This window comes from Neodiprion virginianus, chromosome 1 (assembly GCF_021901495.1).
Source record: "Neodiprion virginianus isolate iyNeoVirg1 chromosome 1, iyNeoVirg1.1, whole genome shotgun sequence".
NCBI classification, from domain to species: domain Eukaryota; kingdom Metazoa; phylum Arthropoda; class Insecta; order Hymenoptera; family Diprionidae; genus Neodiprion; species Neodiprion virginianus.
The window spans coordinates 3,835,040-3,850,521 of NC_060877.1; the positions used below are offsets into that span (position 1 = coordinate 3,835,040).

The following is a 15,482-nucleotide window of genomic DNA, read 5'->3' on the forward strand; positions in this document are numbered from 1 at the left end:
TATCCACGGAATGTTGAAAAATTGAATATTCAACGATATCAACGTGACGATAAAAACAATTATAGAAGCAATTTTGAAGCTATCTCTCGTTTTTTTCTTCTCAGTCATCGTGAAAACCACAATAAATTCGATAAATACTCGCTGCCAGTGATTCTCACGAGTAGAGCCAGCTTTCGCGTCCAAGAAATCGAACTTGATCGATCGGATCGAGACGCGGATCGAACAATTAATGTCGCAAGGTCCCGCAGCTTCTGGTTACCGATTTATCGCGATAACCTGAAATAAGCGAGACGTAAAACGCTGGAACGGTTCTGACTGCAGGCCTCGTCGAGTGTCGGCGGGTGTCGTTGAGTGTACCTTTGGGTTGAGCCCACTTCCCTGCCTGAGAAATGTCCCAGTGATGAACCAGAAGCTGTTGCTGACGCTGAACTGGTTCTCGACTACGTCGCTCTCTGCTAGGCAGGGGTGGGGGTTGTTCCACTCGTAGGGGCTGAACCTGGCCATTACGAAGAGGGTGAAACTGACCAGCATGTAGGCGGCCAAAACGTAGAGCCAAATCTCGACCGCCAGGGGATTCATGAACGAGAATAACCGGGTCGGCTGGCTTGTGGGCACCTAAATTTTCATCAACTAAAATATTTTAATTACAAAACGAAGCACACCGACTTTTACGCGATCTTTCCTACGCTCGCAGATATTCAAACCCGAGTATAAACCGCCCCCCATGATTAATCCGGGCACGTAATGGAAGACAAACATTTGTAACAGCCGGGTTTTAATTCCGTGAAAAATTTGAAAAAATTATCATCGTCAAACGACGTTGTCCTCGCGATTGTTCGAGTGAATTTTTCACGACACTCGACACGGTCAACGTTGTTATTGTACCCAAAGCCCGAAGAACAACACTCGTGGTTTCAATTTCCGACGACGTATAATGTCGGACGACCGCAATAATCGGCCGAGTAGGTAATTAATATCAACGAGTCAATTTGTCACTCGAATGCCGTGTGTCTAACAGTGACACGTTGTATCGAATCGAGCGATGTGCTCTGCAATAAAATTGCACTGAATATAACCGCGGATCGAGTCCGCAGGTGACACATTAACCAACCCGTCACGATGTGCGAGTGAATTATCATCGCTCAGTTTGTTTCCTGTCACTGGCAGAAATTGATGATACCTATCGTAAAAATTCAGAATTAGCAACGTTAAAATCACGATCAATTATTTTTTTCCCGACGTTTCTCGCGTTGACAATAAGAAGGATCCAAGTAAATTGGCACTTGTGAACCTTGATTTTATTCACGTTTTTACCTTGTCGCGAATTCTTCAACAAGTATCTTATCGCTAGCTGATAGATTGTCGATCGCGACGGACGTTCGTCGTAAGGTTGATATTCTTTTTTGAAAACATTTTTTCACGTCTCAGACGGTTAGCAGAGAGTTGTACGAGAAAGAAAAGAAAGTTTTCCAAGTTCGGTAGACGCGGTCGTATCTTTCCCGATGCTACATCAATAACTCTCGCGTGTCCGTGCGGTGGAGCAAGATCATGACGCCGCATGTTCATCTCCAGCTGAAATACGTGATCTCGATATTCACAGTCCAACTCTGCGTGCGACCCATAAAATTGGCATGGAGTGATTGAAAAAGTTGCTACGTAGGGTGAAATTTGTAAAACGACACGAAACCACAAAAGCGTAGCTGAGCGAGTTCAACTCACCTTGAACAATATTCCGATCCCCAGATTCATGAACGGCTTTGTAAAGTCGATGACGCTTTCCCTCGCGTAGTTGATCGTCATTGAAGCAACGGCCAGATCAGCTCGCTGAAAAATATTTATACAAAATAATTGTGTAATTAATTAAATTTCGACGAATTATAATCCTGAAACAACGACACTCCACATTTTTGCTTTGCATTTTACAGTCTTATTCTCGTTCGAAATGCAACATTGTGCAACGCCAAGGTGAAAAAGTGCTGCAGCTGGACCAGCTTACCCAGCTATATTTAGGCGCAATGCGAACATCGCACAAACCGCATGGAAACTGAAGCTTGCAGGGTCTTTCAATTCCGCACTTCACTTTTCTCCGTCTTTTCGGTCTAGAAGCGGATTGTGGTACGAGTCAAGAGGCGCCATTCATACATGCCTGTACTAATTTTTTATTAAAAATTACAAAATACTGTAATTTAATGTAACACATACAGCAGAAAAGTGGCGGCATCTCTATGCCTTCTTTAATAAAATTACATTTCCCTCGACTGTTTTTTCACCCCAGTAGAAAGAAAAATGAATGAAACAACATGTTAAAAAAAGGATGTGGAAGAGCGAATTTACTCTTGCCAATATTTAAATACACACACAAACACACACGCGGGAGAAAGTGATGGGGAGATTTTCTCGTTCCTCATGTTTCTTTGATCCCGCAATTAGCCGTAGTGTACCAACGCAAAGAACCAGGGACTTTGAAAGTTTCAGGTAGAAAGCCGTGAAAAAAACTTGTCGTTGAAATGTTGAAGAGCCTTTTCATAACTCCGAGGCAGCACGTGATTAAAACCGGTGAAAACAAAACTTCTCGATTATCACCGGCGAACGGCTTACGTTTAATTATTACTTCGATAGCAGGCATCAAAGTTTTCAAGTACCGCTATTCTTCGATCATGACGTATTTAACTTACAATTATCTAATGAAGGACGATAGAATTCAGTATTAATCATCGTTTTTTCTAACTCCAGAAATTGTAAAATTTAGTTTTCCAAAATTTGCACTGTTATTTGTCAAGTCAAAATATAAGAAAAAAAAGACAAAAACATTAATTGAAACAGGCATTATTGCGCAAGTTGATCGACAAGAGATTGTATAATTTTTCGATTAATGATCCGTGTTTATTGTCGTACCAACTAGCCTGGATGTTAATTAAAAATATCGAAAAAGCTTCTCAATGCGAATAGAGAGTCTTGAGTTACCTCGAGTTTTCTTCGCAGAGTTCCGTTTTGAAAGCTTCCGAGTTTTCGTTTTCCACCGCAAAGTGGTTAGTTATACACGCTGCACCGCCGAATGCAGCTCCCAGTGCAAGTGTCTTATACAGAGAAAATCTCACGGCTTGAGTTGTCAGATCTTGCAAGGTATTCAAGATTTCAAAGGATGGGCGTCTGGTTCATGTGTAAATAAAAAAAAGGCAGCACCGTTTATCGTTTCTGTAAAGGTTCGTTTTCTCGATCTCAGATATTTTATAAGTAGATATTTTCAAAGGATCACAGGTGTCGATTCGAATATCGCGTATTATTTGCTCTCCGGGCTGAAAGTCAGCGCGATTCGTTTGTAGAACATCTTTAACGACACAAAGTCCCAACGCCTCGTTAAGTCCGTGAAGATTTCTCCCCTCCCCTTAACTTCTCGCTTTCTTCGTCACGAGCATATACTAGGGATGGCCACTAAGCCAAAAATAATCGATCACGTTTGGTTATTCTCAGCATGTACGCACATGCACGAGTCTCGGTAACGAGTGACGAAGAAAGCTTTCCCCTTTCTTCGCTTGTTCATTCTCGAAAAATTTTTATCATTTTCACCGTATAAATACCGCGAGTGTACTTTCAAGGGTCGAATGTTAAAAGCTCGAGTTCGGTCGATCTGCACAAGTTTCAGCGGCATGGCGTGCTTCCGAAAGTTCATTTTAAAAGTTTTTCAACGTCTTCGACGCGGTGTTGAACCCCCCTTCCCCCCTATCTATAGCTACGACACTCTCTGCAAGGGGGGGGGGGGGGGGAAACAAATTTAAAAAAGAAAGACGAGCAATTTGCTTGCGGCAGGTGGTCAGAGATCTTGTTTAATAACACAGAGCTTTTACAATTCAAATGAATCCCGTTACGCGGGAAGGGATCGAGTGACATTCGCGAGCCGCAGCCAATGAATCGTTTCGGTTAAATTTCGTCGAAGATTGTTCCTTCCTCGTCTAATTTTTTTTTTTTGTTTTAAACTGGCATTTCGTGACGGCGCGTTTTACACGTAAATCAGATCGTGTAACACGTGAACGAGGCGTGTATATAAGCCGTACCATTTTTGCACGCTTATGCCGAACGTTTTGCATAACGAATTTAATATCGAGGAGAGAGAGAGAGAGAGAAGTGAACCGAAAAAAGAGGAAGAGAAAAAAAAAAAACGTACATCAGCTTCTATCGCCTGGAGTATTTTGCATGCAAAATTAAATCAGACTGCTTCACTTTTACTCTTGTTCCTGTTACATTCTTTACATTCATCCCCCTTCGTTCCCTCCAAAGAATTTCGAATATGTCTTTGCTGTATTCATTTTTCTATCCGTCGTGTAGAAATAGTCTGTACAGAGATTCGTATTATTGTACACTCTACAGAATTGAACGTTGCCTGATTTGTAGACCAAGTTGAAGGGATGCAAACACACCCACACACACACACAAACACGTACCTTTTCCATAAGCTCGCGAACGATTCCATTCCACTCCTTGGTTTCCGGATCGTATACTCCGTACATGTGATCGGGAACGAGTCGTATTGCATATTGGAAACCGACCTGGCCAGCGATCCACTTTAGAAGGTCTATGCAGAAGCCCTCGAACCTGGCGTTTCCGGTCAAATTCTTGTCCTCCTTGACCATGACGTACGGCTTCTCCTTCAACGAGACAATTCGCGTTGCAGTACGTAGGATATTTCGAAACCGAATCTAGCCAATCACAGATACATCGGCAAAAGAGGACCGTAGAAAAAAAAAAAAAAAAACTGTATAAAATACAAAATAAAACCGATCTTGACGGCGAAACGCAAAAATTACGGGTAGCGCAAAAGCGCGCAACGGCAAGTCTATTTTCCTCCTGTACCGTCTCGCGGAGAAACGGAGTTGGAGCTAATATCGAGTTCTTGCTCTCCAAAGACGACACATCGTATCCACTTACGTCTGTATTGGTTCCCCTCCAAGTGTGTTGCCACTTCGCCCGTAGCATATCGAGTTTGAATTTCGAACGCGAATAAGGAACGAACGACGGAAATTCCGTGTCATACCTCCGTAGGTACCAAGTTTCGACTCGGGACTGCGGGATTTTACCCCAAATTGAGTTACTACAACTTAAATTACCTCCAAGCGAATCGACAGCCCATCAGGGACATGGGAAAGATTTTAGTATCCAGGGGCTTCTGGGTTTCACAGAATTATTTCCACCTGACACCCTCGTGTCAATTAGTTATATTTGGTAAATAATTACGAAATGATCGTTTCGCAGGCTGGCAGTTATTATTCTTATTATTATTATTATTATTATCGTTAATTTTCTTTATTCTTCTGAATCCAGAAAAGAAATGTTTTCTAAGTAAGTAGCGAGATCTTTGACGCGACTCCTTAAACGGTTCCGCGGAAGTAAAGCAATTAGGAAACTTTCCCCGTTGTTACTTCTCACTGCGTTGATTACTTCACTAAATTTTCTGAGCCAAATCCGTTAGTGTAATTCGTCCAATCCTATTATCCGGCAGCCTTACGTTGTTTTTAAGCATTGCCCAAGCTATAGAGCACGGTAATGATAATGTCGTATGAAAATTTTCGTCAAACGTTACAAAGTGTGCCAAGAAAAAAAGGGAACCGCGCGTAGAAGACGGAGCGATGAAAAGATATCCTTGAAAAAATCATTTGCACGCATATCCACCACGCAGAATGGAGAGTTGATTACACAAAAAAATAAATAAATGAATAAATTGAACAAAAAAAAAAAAACAAAAAACAACAGCGTAGAAATTAAAAGTAGAAAAAAAGCCTGTGATTAGTTACAAGCGTCCGTCGGGAATCGTTATTTTTTCGGCAAAATAGCAGCAGCAATAACAACGGAGGTAAAAAAAAAATAAGAGAGGATGGAAGCGGGGTGAAAATTGAAAAAAAAAATTCTTTTTTTTTTTATTACGATTCTTTCACGACGCGTGAGCCTCGCCTGTATACGCGTTAATTATAAATCCAATTTCACCGGGATTATTTTGGAAAACCGCGGGACTTTTCCCGGCTGTAAATCCTCCGTTTCATCGAGGCCCACCTGCAGTTCGAGTTTCTTCGCCTCGGCATTTTTAAAAATTATAAATCCAACGAGGCGATAAATTTATCGAAACTGCGGCTCGTAGTCGGCTGGATGAAATTGGATCGGCATCGCCGGATTGAAATTGTCGAATATCTGTAGCCGGTGTGTGATTTAAATGGTTTTAAAGAAACGGCAATAAAGTATCGTCGTGTGCAAAGTATCAGTGAGTCGAAAATGCGAAAATGCGAAAATGCGAAAATGCGAAAATACCTCTCTGGTCATGACGACTAGGGTGATGTTGGTCGCGGTTGTCTCGTAGAAGGCTCCGACATCCGTTACGTTTACTCCGCTGCCCGGCTTCCATTCTCCAACCTTGACCAATTCCTCCCTCTTCAATTTCAGTAGATCGAGTTTAAAGTTGTTCCGCTTACCCTCGTTGAATTCGACGTGACCGGTCAAGCCGTGGATCCCTGCCTGCAACTCGAAAATCCGATCTGTCAATGCGTGCGCTCTAAAATTTCCGACGGGAATTATTAATGCGACGAACCTGACGTCGAGCAAATATTTCACCGCTTCTTTATTTAATTGGCAATCAACCCCGAGACATAATATTAATATAGTTTCCACTTCCTCCTCCAATATCGTACCCTGTTTATCTTTCTTTGCCGCGATCGCTCGCTGAGGGAATTTTTCATAGCAAATAATATTTCACCGCTCGAGTATTATATACATGCATAACTGGCCGAATCAAGGAGTTGAAAAAGCGGAAAATTACTGAACTCATCGATCCGGTGTATTTGGTTTGTACGTAGGAACTTGTTACATTAATTTCCCGCAGCTGCTGGGCAAAGACTCGAGGTTTAATTGAAAATCGTCTCTTCCTCTTTACCCGGCGAATCGGTTTGTACTTGTTTATTCATTTCTTGATCTAGACGCGGGAGGAAATAACGAAAAAGTCGAATTGAAATGTTGATAAAAAAGAAGATAGAGACGAGCCAAGTTGTTGCGAGTGAAAGCTCGGCACCAAATGGCCGCACGATACACGCGCATCGCTTTCAAGTTCCGGATTTCGACGTTAATTGCACGCCAAGATTTATCCCCGATCCCCAGGGAAGGGTGACTTATGCTCATTGTCACTCAGTGTCGCCGCCATAAATTCACGCCCACGAATTTCGGTTACCGAGCGTGTCCTCGTCGCGAATTGCGATTTCGGAAAAATTCGTCGCCCAATCAGTTTTGTTTCCTCCGACGCGAGAAAGATCTTTGGTATTTATATTAATTTTCGGCAAAGCCATAGTTGAAATTCAATTTCAACGCATACGCCGAGATTAAAGCGCTAAGTCACAAGGGTTAATAATCTTCCAGGCAGGTTACGGAATAGCTCATCTTCACCGCTGTGCAAATCTTTGTTTAATTAAACCAAGACGACGGTGTTTACCGCGGTTCCCAAGTTACACTTGACCCGCGTACAACTTCCGCGGAGGTATATTTAACCTCTGGTTTATGCACCCGAGTCGGTATTTGCGCGGTTGAAATTCTCCCCAGTCAAAATTGCATCACACTGTTCAACGCGTATGACAGCCAGGAATTTTCCCGGCATTGTCAGCCGAATAAAGAAAAATTTAGTAAATTGAGATAGTTGAAAAATAGCGATTACCTCACGTCGAATGAATCGGTAGAAAATATAAACTTGCGCATCGATTACATCGAAAACTTTTTCCGAATTCAAACTGAACGTAGCTTCTATTTTTTAGTGAAAAAATGAAAGTGCGATAAACAGAGAGAATTCTTTTAATTAAAATGCTAATATCCGCATTTACATTCTCACGGCAATTGCCTTGTATGATAACAATAATTCAACGAGGCACCGAATAACCCGAGATAATTAATCAGCATCGCCATTTCTGCAAGCACCGCAAGGATTATTATCACATATCGCGCGTTCTAGCCATAAATTTAATAAAATAGCGAAGGAGACGTCATTTTCTGCCTTTCATATGCGGCGATTTACCATGAAGAGTAAAACGAATCTGTCTTCTTTATTCTATTTTCTCTTTTCTTTCACCTCGTCGAAATCCGAAACCAATTATAACTTTTATGAAAACTCTTGACGGCTTTCTAGTTCGTCCACGCGTTTCAATCCACTCCCGCATTTTTCGTTTTCTTTTTTTGCTATGAATTTTTACGCCCAGTCGTATGGATTCAGTTTCCTCCGGATGATTCACCCAAAATACATTTCTTTTTTCTCGTATCTTCGATTCGTACGAATCCCGTTTGTCGTGTCCCGAGTCTTAAATCTTTACGATTAAATTGTTTACTCACAGAAAACAACCTTACACATACACGTGTGATAAACTTTTTGTACCTAGGATTTTTCCTATCCGTCATGCTTTCGTCTCAAGTACATGCGAGTCAGGGAAAACTTTTCTTTCGCAAAGACTCGCGTTTCGCTCATTTATATTCATCAACGATAACTGCGCGTATATTATTTTTACCTCGGTTTACACTCTCGGGGGAAAATTCGTTCGCAAAATAAAGAAACAAATGAAAAACAGTCAGCTTTTATATCGCTGCGATCGGGTCGCCATTCAGGGATAATCCGCTCGTTACGATTCGCTTGCAAATTTTATCTTTTACGTATTTTTGCATCGATTTTATCGTATCATAATACATCATTTCTTTAAACAAAAAAGGGCATGGTGAATCTTTTACCGCTTTATACGACGAGGGGAAAGGATGGAGAAGGATTTAGGAATCCGGGTGGAAATTTCCGTCTTCGAGATTCTCGCATTTGGGAAACTGCGAGGGATTCGATCCCGTTTCCATCGGGAATCCCGTCGGCTTCCCGTCTTTGACAATCAGGATCGCGCCCGTCTCTCGACATTTGACCCATCGCCCGATCCTCTCGAAGGACCAACTGCCCTGCAGAATGTAAACGGATGAGGAGCCGCGGCGATGCCAGGATCTCGAGTGAGAGAGGATGCTGGAATACCGTAACGACCTTCAATTTGCGTATTAATTATTATCGCAAGCATCCACCGTCGCTTCAGGGAGAATCCGTAGCCTCTTCTCGCTCGCTTCGCTTTATTAGATTACCCAAAACCCCGTTCGCGTCATCCAAACAGCGTGGAATAATTGATTCCCTCGATTACGGATCATACAACCTTATCTCTCGATCGATACACAAATTCGGAATTACGTACTCCAACTGAATTTTCGAGCTATGAAAGGAATTTACTCGACATGAAATATTGTGTACAAAGAACGAACATTCAATTTTTTGAAATGTGAAAAAAAACATGAATAAAAAAATGTATCCAGTTCGAACATGAAGTCTCGAATAATATGACACACATATGTATACCTGTGTATACGTATATATATATGGCGGTGTATAAATTTATACAAAATAATTGAATAATTCGGGGAGAATTTCGTTGAGTACTTCGGTGCTTTTCAGGAATTACGTATGTTGTTGAAGAGTGCGGAGGTTACTAGGGGGGAAATTTTTATACGGCGAAATGTCATTACGAAACTTTGAAAGGTATTGCGAGCGAGCAAACGACCAACTCGACGTCACGTCTCCGTTAGTTGAGCGAGTGTGTCGACGTAAAGTGAGTACAGAGCACGGAAAGAGAAAACAAAACGAAACAAAGATAAAAAAAAAAAAAGAGGAAAAAAAAAACAGAAAAAAGTAAGCTATGAGGAAAAAAGGGAAAGAGAAAAAAAGAAGAAAACGTTGCCGAATGAAGCGAAATAAACCAAGTAGAGAAGAAGAGGAAAATGCCGTCTCTCGAGGACGCCGAAGTTGAGGACGAAAAAGGCTGCTGATCTCAAGAGGCTGTTAAATAGGCCTTGAAAAAGTAGGAAACAAACTTTTCCCGGTGAACAAGAAAGTAAAATAACCCCACGGAGCTGGACGAATCGAGTGAGTGAAAGAGACGCGGGGGAACGAGAGGAAGCTGAGAAAGATAGTGGGGCAAATGAGGAGTAGAGAGAAAAAGAAAAATAAGCATCATCGAGTGACTCGTGAAGCGATTCCGGATCCCCGCAAAAGACTTTCTTGTTATATGTTTTCTTCGGTGTTCTTGATTTTACTTTTGTCCTTTCTCCCTTTGACGGCAAAGATCGAAAAAGGTGAAAAAAAAAAAGAAAAAGAAAGACAGTTAGTGCTTCAAACTTCCGATTCTTGAATTTCTAAGGCAAACAACAAGAGCCCGGTGACTAATTGGCAAAAGGTACGCGAAATTCGTTCGAATCCGCTTTTCACGTCTGTCTATATAATATAATTATTAAACCTACGCAAATCCGTTGATTAAATCAGAGAGTAAGATAAATAGGCTTGAAAAGCTGAGCTTTGGTAAGATTGTTATAACGGCGAGAAAGGATTTCCCAGGCTGGCACAGTTCTCGCGTAAATCTCGGCCCGATTAAGGCTCCTCGTTTCTCGGCTTGCGGGGCGCTGATATAGGCAGATGTAAATAAGAGAAACCTTTCAGACGGCTGTGGAATAAAGGTTACAGGTACGGAGAAGAGCTGAGGAACGAAGGAAGGAAATGAGTAAAGGAATGAGGGAAGAAAAAAACGGGTCCACCCGTTCCTCGAGCGATTCTCACGAGGAGTTATACGCCATATTTTCAACTCCCGTACACGCATACATTTTTCTCCGTTTCTCACTCCCAACATCCCGGTTTAAATATGCGGCATATATTTTCACGCCCGTTCTTTCTCCGGGTATTTATTCTTCTTCTTCTCCGTCAAGTTCCGTCCTACAGGACGCCCAAATTTGCATCTCGCAAGAGAACGTTACAAAATCGTTAACATTTTGAAGCGTTATTACGTTGTATATACGTACGGCGTTTATGTAGTTGTACAGTGAGAGGCCATCGTCCCAGGGTTCTTCCTTGTCGCAGGACAAATTCGCCGGCCTGAGAACGTGGCTTCGGTCCAAGGATGCCAGACCGTGGGCAAAAACCTGAACGCTGTCGTACATGAGCGCTGGTTCTGCCTGAAACACATGGTAACCACTGGTTAGATTTACCGAAAATAAAACGGGTTTCAGAAAAATCTCGAGGATTCATCGTCCTGCGAGAATAACGCCCCGAGCTTGCGAACGCGAACGAAATATGCGAAAAGTTCAGATCCGGACGATACTTTTCATCCCGAGGCAAGAAGAACGACCATTCACCGCTTCTTGTTTCGTATTCCCTCGGTGTGAATTCCCGCTGATTTAAGCGGCTGCAACGAAGCATTGTCACCGGGCAGGTCGGGATGCTTTATGGTTTGAACGGGTTCGGAATGGAACCGTGGAACCGTGGTGGAAACCGAGTTAATTGTTGAGGTCCGTAGGACGAGTCGAGGGTGTTTAGTAGCTGCAGTGATTATCGAGGCGAGTCCTTCCCTCGATTCCCGATTCCGTTCGGAGCTTGCGAGCCGTTGTCCGGGCAGAGAAGTCCCGGACTATGCAAGTTGGTTGGTTGGTTTGGTTGGTTGGAAACGTGATGCGAATGCAGAGGGTTGCGGGCTTCGGAACGAGAATAGGAAATCGAGGCTACGGTTCAAAATCCGGCTCAAAATCCCCGCTGCGGTCATCGACGCTTGCACCGGGATCTGGCACCTCCGGCACTCCAGCTTGCAGCTTAAGCGGGACTCGCGAGCTTTCCGCCTGAAGAGCCGCGCGCTCCGGGACTCCAGACTTAATTACAGCGAGGCGAACAAAGGAGACGTCGCCGCGAAGTTCCACCCCGTGAAACCTCTGCGTAATCCACCCCTCACGGCTCTTCCTTCTCCCCTCGACTAGCCGAAAAATTATCTTTGCAGCAGCAAGGACGAATCGGAAACGGGATATGTTGATCTTAATAGACGATGGGGACATTTTTCTACAAATTTTTTTACATCGAGGCGTTAGATTTTAAGAACTGACCTGAATGACTCCGGTTTTGTTTAAAATCGCATGACCAACCGGCTGGAACCTCTCCATTTGTCTAAGGACCTCGGCTACTCTGGGTTCCTCGACATCCACGAGACGGAAGGCAGTCATGTTGACACTGTTGTACTTGAAGTCCTCAAGATCGAAGGTTTCTATATCCTGAGAAGTGGGAAGAAGATATAGAGATAGAGAAAATGAATAATAATACAGAACAAAGCTTCGTGAGATGTCGGCAAATTCCGACGTCAGTTTCCAAACAGATTTAAAGGAGAGGGAAAGGGATATAATAAAATTCGTCCGGCGAGAGCTTTACGACCCGTAAAGGAGAAAAAAAAAACGAAAAGAAGAAAAATCCGAAAAAAGAAATGCATTATTCAATATTCAGAGACGAAGGGGAAGTCTGGATGGAAAAGCTCTGTGGTATAACTGTGTATAAGAATCTTCGAAGAGGACGTCTCGCCGAGTATTTCAAGGAGGATTCCGACTAGCTTGCAACGCGCCCTGAACTAAATAAATAAGCTGTGGCAAGTTGGCGTGAAATATTTTGCGGCGAACCGATTCCAATAAGATAGCTAGCTAGCCGTTCTCTCAGCTCGTGCAGAGCTCGTATCCCTCCAGCATCTACCGAGCTTTTCGACCACTGCACAATCCGCTTCCTCCCCTCACCTCGATTCCCAATTTCTCCCATCTATTCGTTTCATCGATCTGCAGATGTATCGAGTCAAATTTTCCTTCCCTTTTCCCCTCTCTGAATAACCCAGAAAAAAATATACGACCGTATTAATTGGTTGATCGATTTTATCGGACCAGACGTGGTATCTCAAGTTTCGAATCGGATTACATACCCGGCTAAATTTATCTCACAACGGAAAATGTCTGACACGATATTTCCGCGATATTCTCGAGCATACGTCATGCAGTGAATTTTTTTTTTTCTCTCGTACTTCCCCGATAGATGTCCGCAGTGTAGTTGCGCTCGAATGAACCAACGTACAACGTCGTTACAGGTTACGTTATTTTCCAGCCAGACGGTCTGGCCGCGTTAAAGTTTCGCGATTCGTGGATTTCGCTTGTTTCCAAATGCAATAAGCTCGCGGTTAACTCCGAGAAACCAATAACGATAATTACAATTAATCCAGGATGCGAAAGTGACGTGGAAGCCACCCTTGGCCTCGTGCCCACGCCGCAAGCAGACCCTCTGAGCTTGCACGCGCGGTATGCAATTTCAGCGTCGCATCAAAGATATTCAGAGTTCGATCGTAGGTAGGTACCTACTGCATAGATCAAGCACAACGGATAACGCTTCGCGGATAATCAGACTTTGCAGAGGCAATGCCGCGGGTGAAATAACTTGACAATCGCGATACTAAACGAGGCTCGAATCAGTCGGTCAAGTATTTTACATTCTTTCTTTCAACCTCTTTCTAACCCATTTTACTACTTACGGCTATCAAGACTAGATAAAGGGAAACCGAGCTTGTCTCTGAGGAGCCACTGCAGTCAAGAGGGAGTGAATTTTCATCTGATATCCTTCGGCAGGAGTGATAATTATAACCAACCAAGCTTATGTATTAAATATTCCTGCTGGCGCTGCTTCTGCAGAGAAATTAAAACCGGGTTTTTACTTCGTTGGTATAAAAGAGGGGAAATAATATTCTGAAAACGGTGTTCAATTCCAGATTGTCCCTTTTGTTCGCGGAGGGATGTGAAGTAAGAAATAATAATATAAAAAAAAATAAATAAAAATTTTGCAAGGGAAAAAACCCGCGGGCTGGTATCTTGAGCGATACGGAAATTCAAGCACGCGAGGAAAGTGAATTCGACAAATTGGGAGGAGAATTTCTTTTCTAATTACAATTGGTTCGGTGTATACATGTATATATACTTACAAAGGTTGTGAACATGTAGTGGTATCTGTAGTCGTTCATTTGCAGCTGAAGTATCTGAAGCAGAGAAGAAAACGGAAAAAAGAATACGTGAGCGTGAAAAATGAGAGAAAAAAAAATTCATACCTATATATATATATGTATATATATGCGCATAGAAAAAAATTGCCCGCCGCCCCCCTCCCTCGCCTCCAGTAATTAATTAGTATGCGAAATGGAATATCATCATCGTTTTCAGCGCGCTGGCGATCAAGAAGAATCGAGATGAGGGGGAAAATGTTGACTGCAGGGCGAGGGTAAGTAAGTAAATCGAGTGGATGAAGTTAAATTAATGCTAGGTAAAAATAACACCGGGATGATAATAATAACAAGGAGAAAGGCGATGGGGGGTGAGGGTTGGATGGAGAGAAAAGAAGGGAAAGAGGCTGGAAGCATTTTCGTCGGGGATCGAATTATCACCGAATTGTAAACGGGGCGTTGCGCGATCTCTTCATTAATCTCCAGCAGCATTCGCTAACCGTCCTGGCAGCCAGCATCCGAAGGACCTTGAAGAGGGGCGGCGATCCTTGGAGGATAACGAAGATGGGGATGAAGAGAGAGCGAAAGTACCGAGAGCCTCCGGTCAAAAAGCATCCCTCGAAAATGGCGGGCGGTTTATTTTCCCATCTATTCACAAGGTCGCTCCGTCGTATTATCCAAAAGCGAATTTGCCGGCGCGCTCTTTGAATCTCGAGTTGAGCTGGCGAACAAGCTCAAGTAGGGATTTCGTCGCGTGGGCGGGAAAAAAACTTGGTGTACAAAGAACGGGGAGGATATTTCTTTCCTAGGTAAAAAAAGGCGTAGGTTCTTACCGCTCTGAAGAATTGCTGCATGTGCGCCGGATCCGTGTCGACGATAAGCTTGTAAATCTCCTTGTGACGAACCTCCCTGAGAACTTGTCTGTACGAGGATGGTCCCGCCTGTCGGATGTACATCTCCGCCCTCGTCGACGGCGGCGACTTGACAAGGTCCTGGAGCTTGAACAGACCTGTAAAAGCGAAAAGGAAGAAGAAGAAGAAGAAGAAGAAGAAGAAAATGAGAAAAGAGGCTCCCCGCAGTTTGGACGTCTACCAGAAAATAGCTACCCTGAGAAAAGCCACTTTGCCGTTGTCATATCTCGATTAGTTTTCCACATCCTCTCCCGGATCCGGGGGATATAATCTAGACGTACGTATCCATAAACCGGAGGCCAATGCCTGAAAGCTCTTGGTGCCGTCATTGCAGCATTCCGACTTGATCGATGCTTTTTTAATCAAACCGGAAGCCGGTGTTCAAGCCTTAGACTCGTGGTCGAGGAAGCAGGGCGGACAGTCACGTAGTTTGAAATCCCCTCACGTTCTCCCCAGATTTTTCTGTCACGTCTTATTCGTCCGGGTTTAGTGCCGCTAGTTACGAGCCGCTTCGTACTCTTCCTGTTTCATTTTCGAGACGGCGTAACTTGCCGCACGCCTTCGGCAATTCGGGCTCCAATAATATAAGGAATAATAATTGTCACAGTCGCGCGTAGTTGGCGGAAGTCGGAAATTGGAACGTGCTGCCGGACCTGATCCTGCGGTGTAAGAAACTGGAGAAAGGATACCGGTTGAAGAGATATCGCCGGAGAAG

General features: G+C 43.4%; 1 protein-coding gene across 7 annotated transcripts in view; it reads right to left on the reverse strand.

The window, feature by feature from the left end:
- LOC124310188 (glutamate receptor ionotropic, kainate 2) overlaps positions 1-15,482 on the reverse strand; it is an 89,648-nt gene that overhangs the window by 19,124 nt on the left and 55,042 nt on the right. For 5 of the 7 annotated variants that reach the window (XM_046773973.1, XM_046773978.1, XM_046773977.1 and 2 more), the window contains exons 5-11: positions 14,690-14,865; positions 13,842-13,895; positions 11,947-12,111; positions 10,879-11,031; positions 6,295-6,498; positions 4,440-4,643; positions 1,720-1,824 (exon numbers count right to left, since the gene is read on the reverse strand). In XM_046773973.1, the coding sequence (XP_046629929.1) occupies positions 1,720-1,824; positions 4,440-4,643; positions 6,295-6,498; positions 10,879-11,031; positions 11,947-12,111; positions 13,842-13,895; positions 14,690-14,865 (1,061 nt within the window). Of the gene's footprint in view, positions 1-357; positions 616-1,719; positions 1,825-4,439; positions 4,644-6,294; positions 6,499-10,878; positions 11,032-11,946; positions 12,112-13,841; positions 13,896-14,689; positions 14,866-15,482 lie in introns of all 7 variants that reach the window. The other 2 variants (XM_046773980.1, XM_046773979.1) reach the window with 1 other exon arrangement.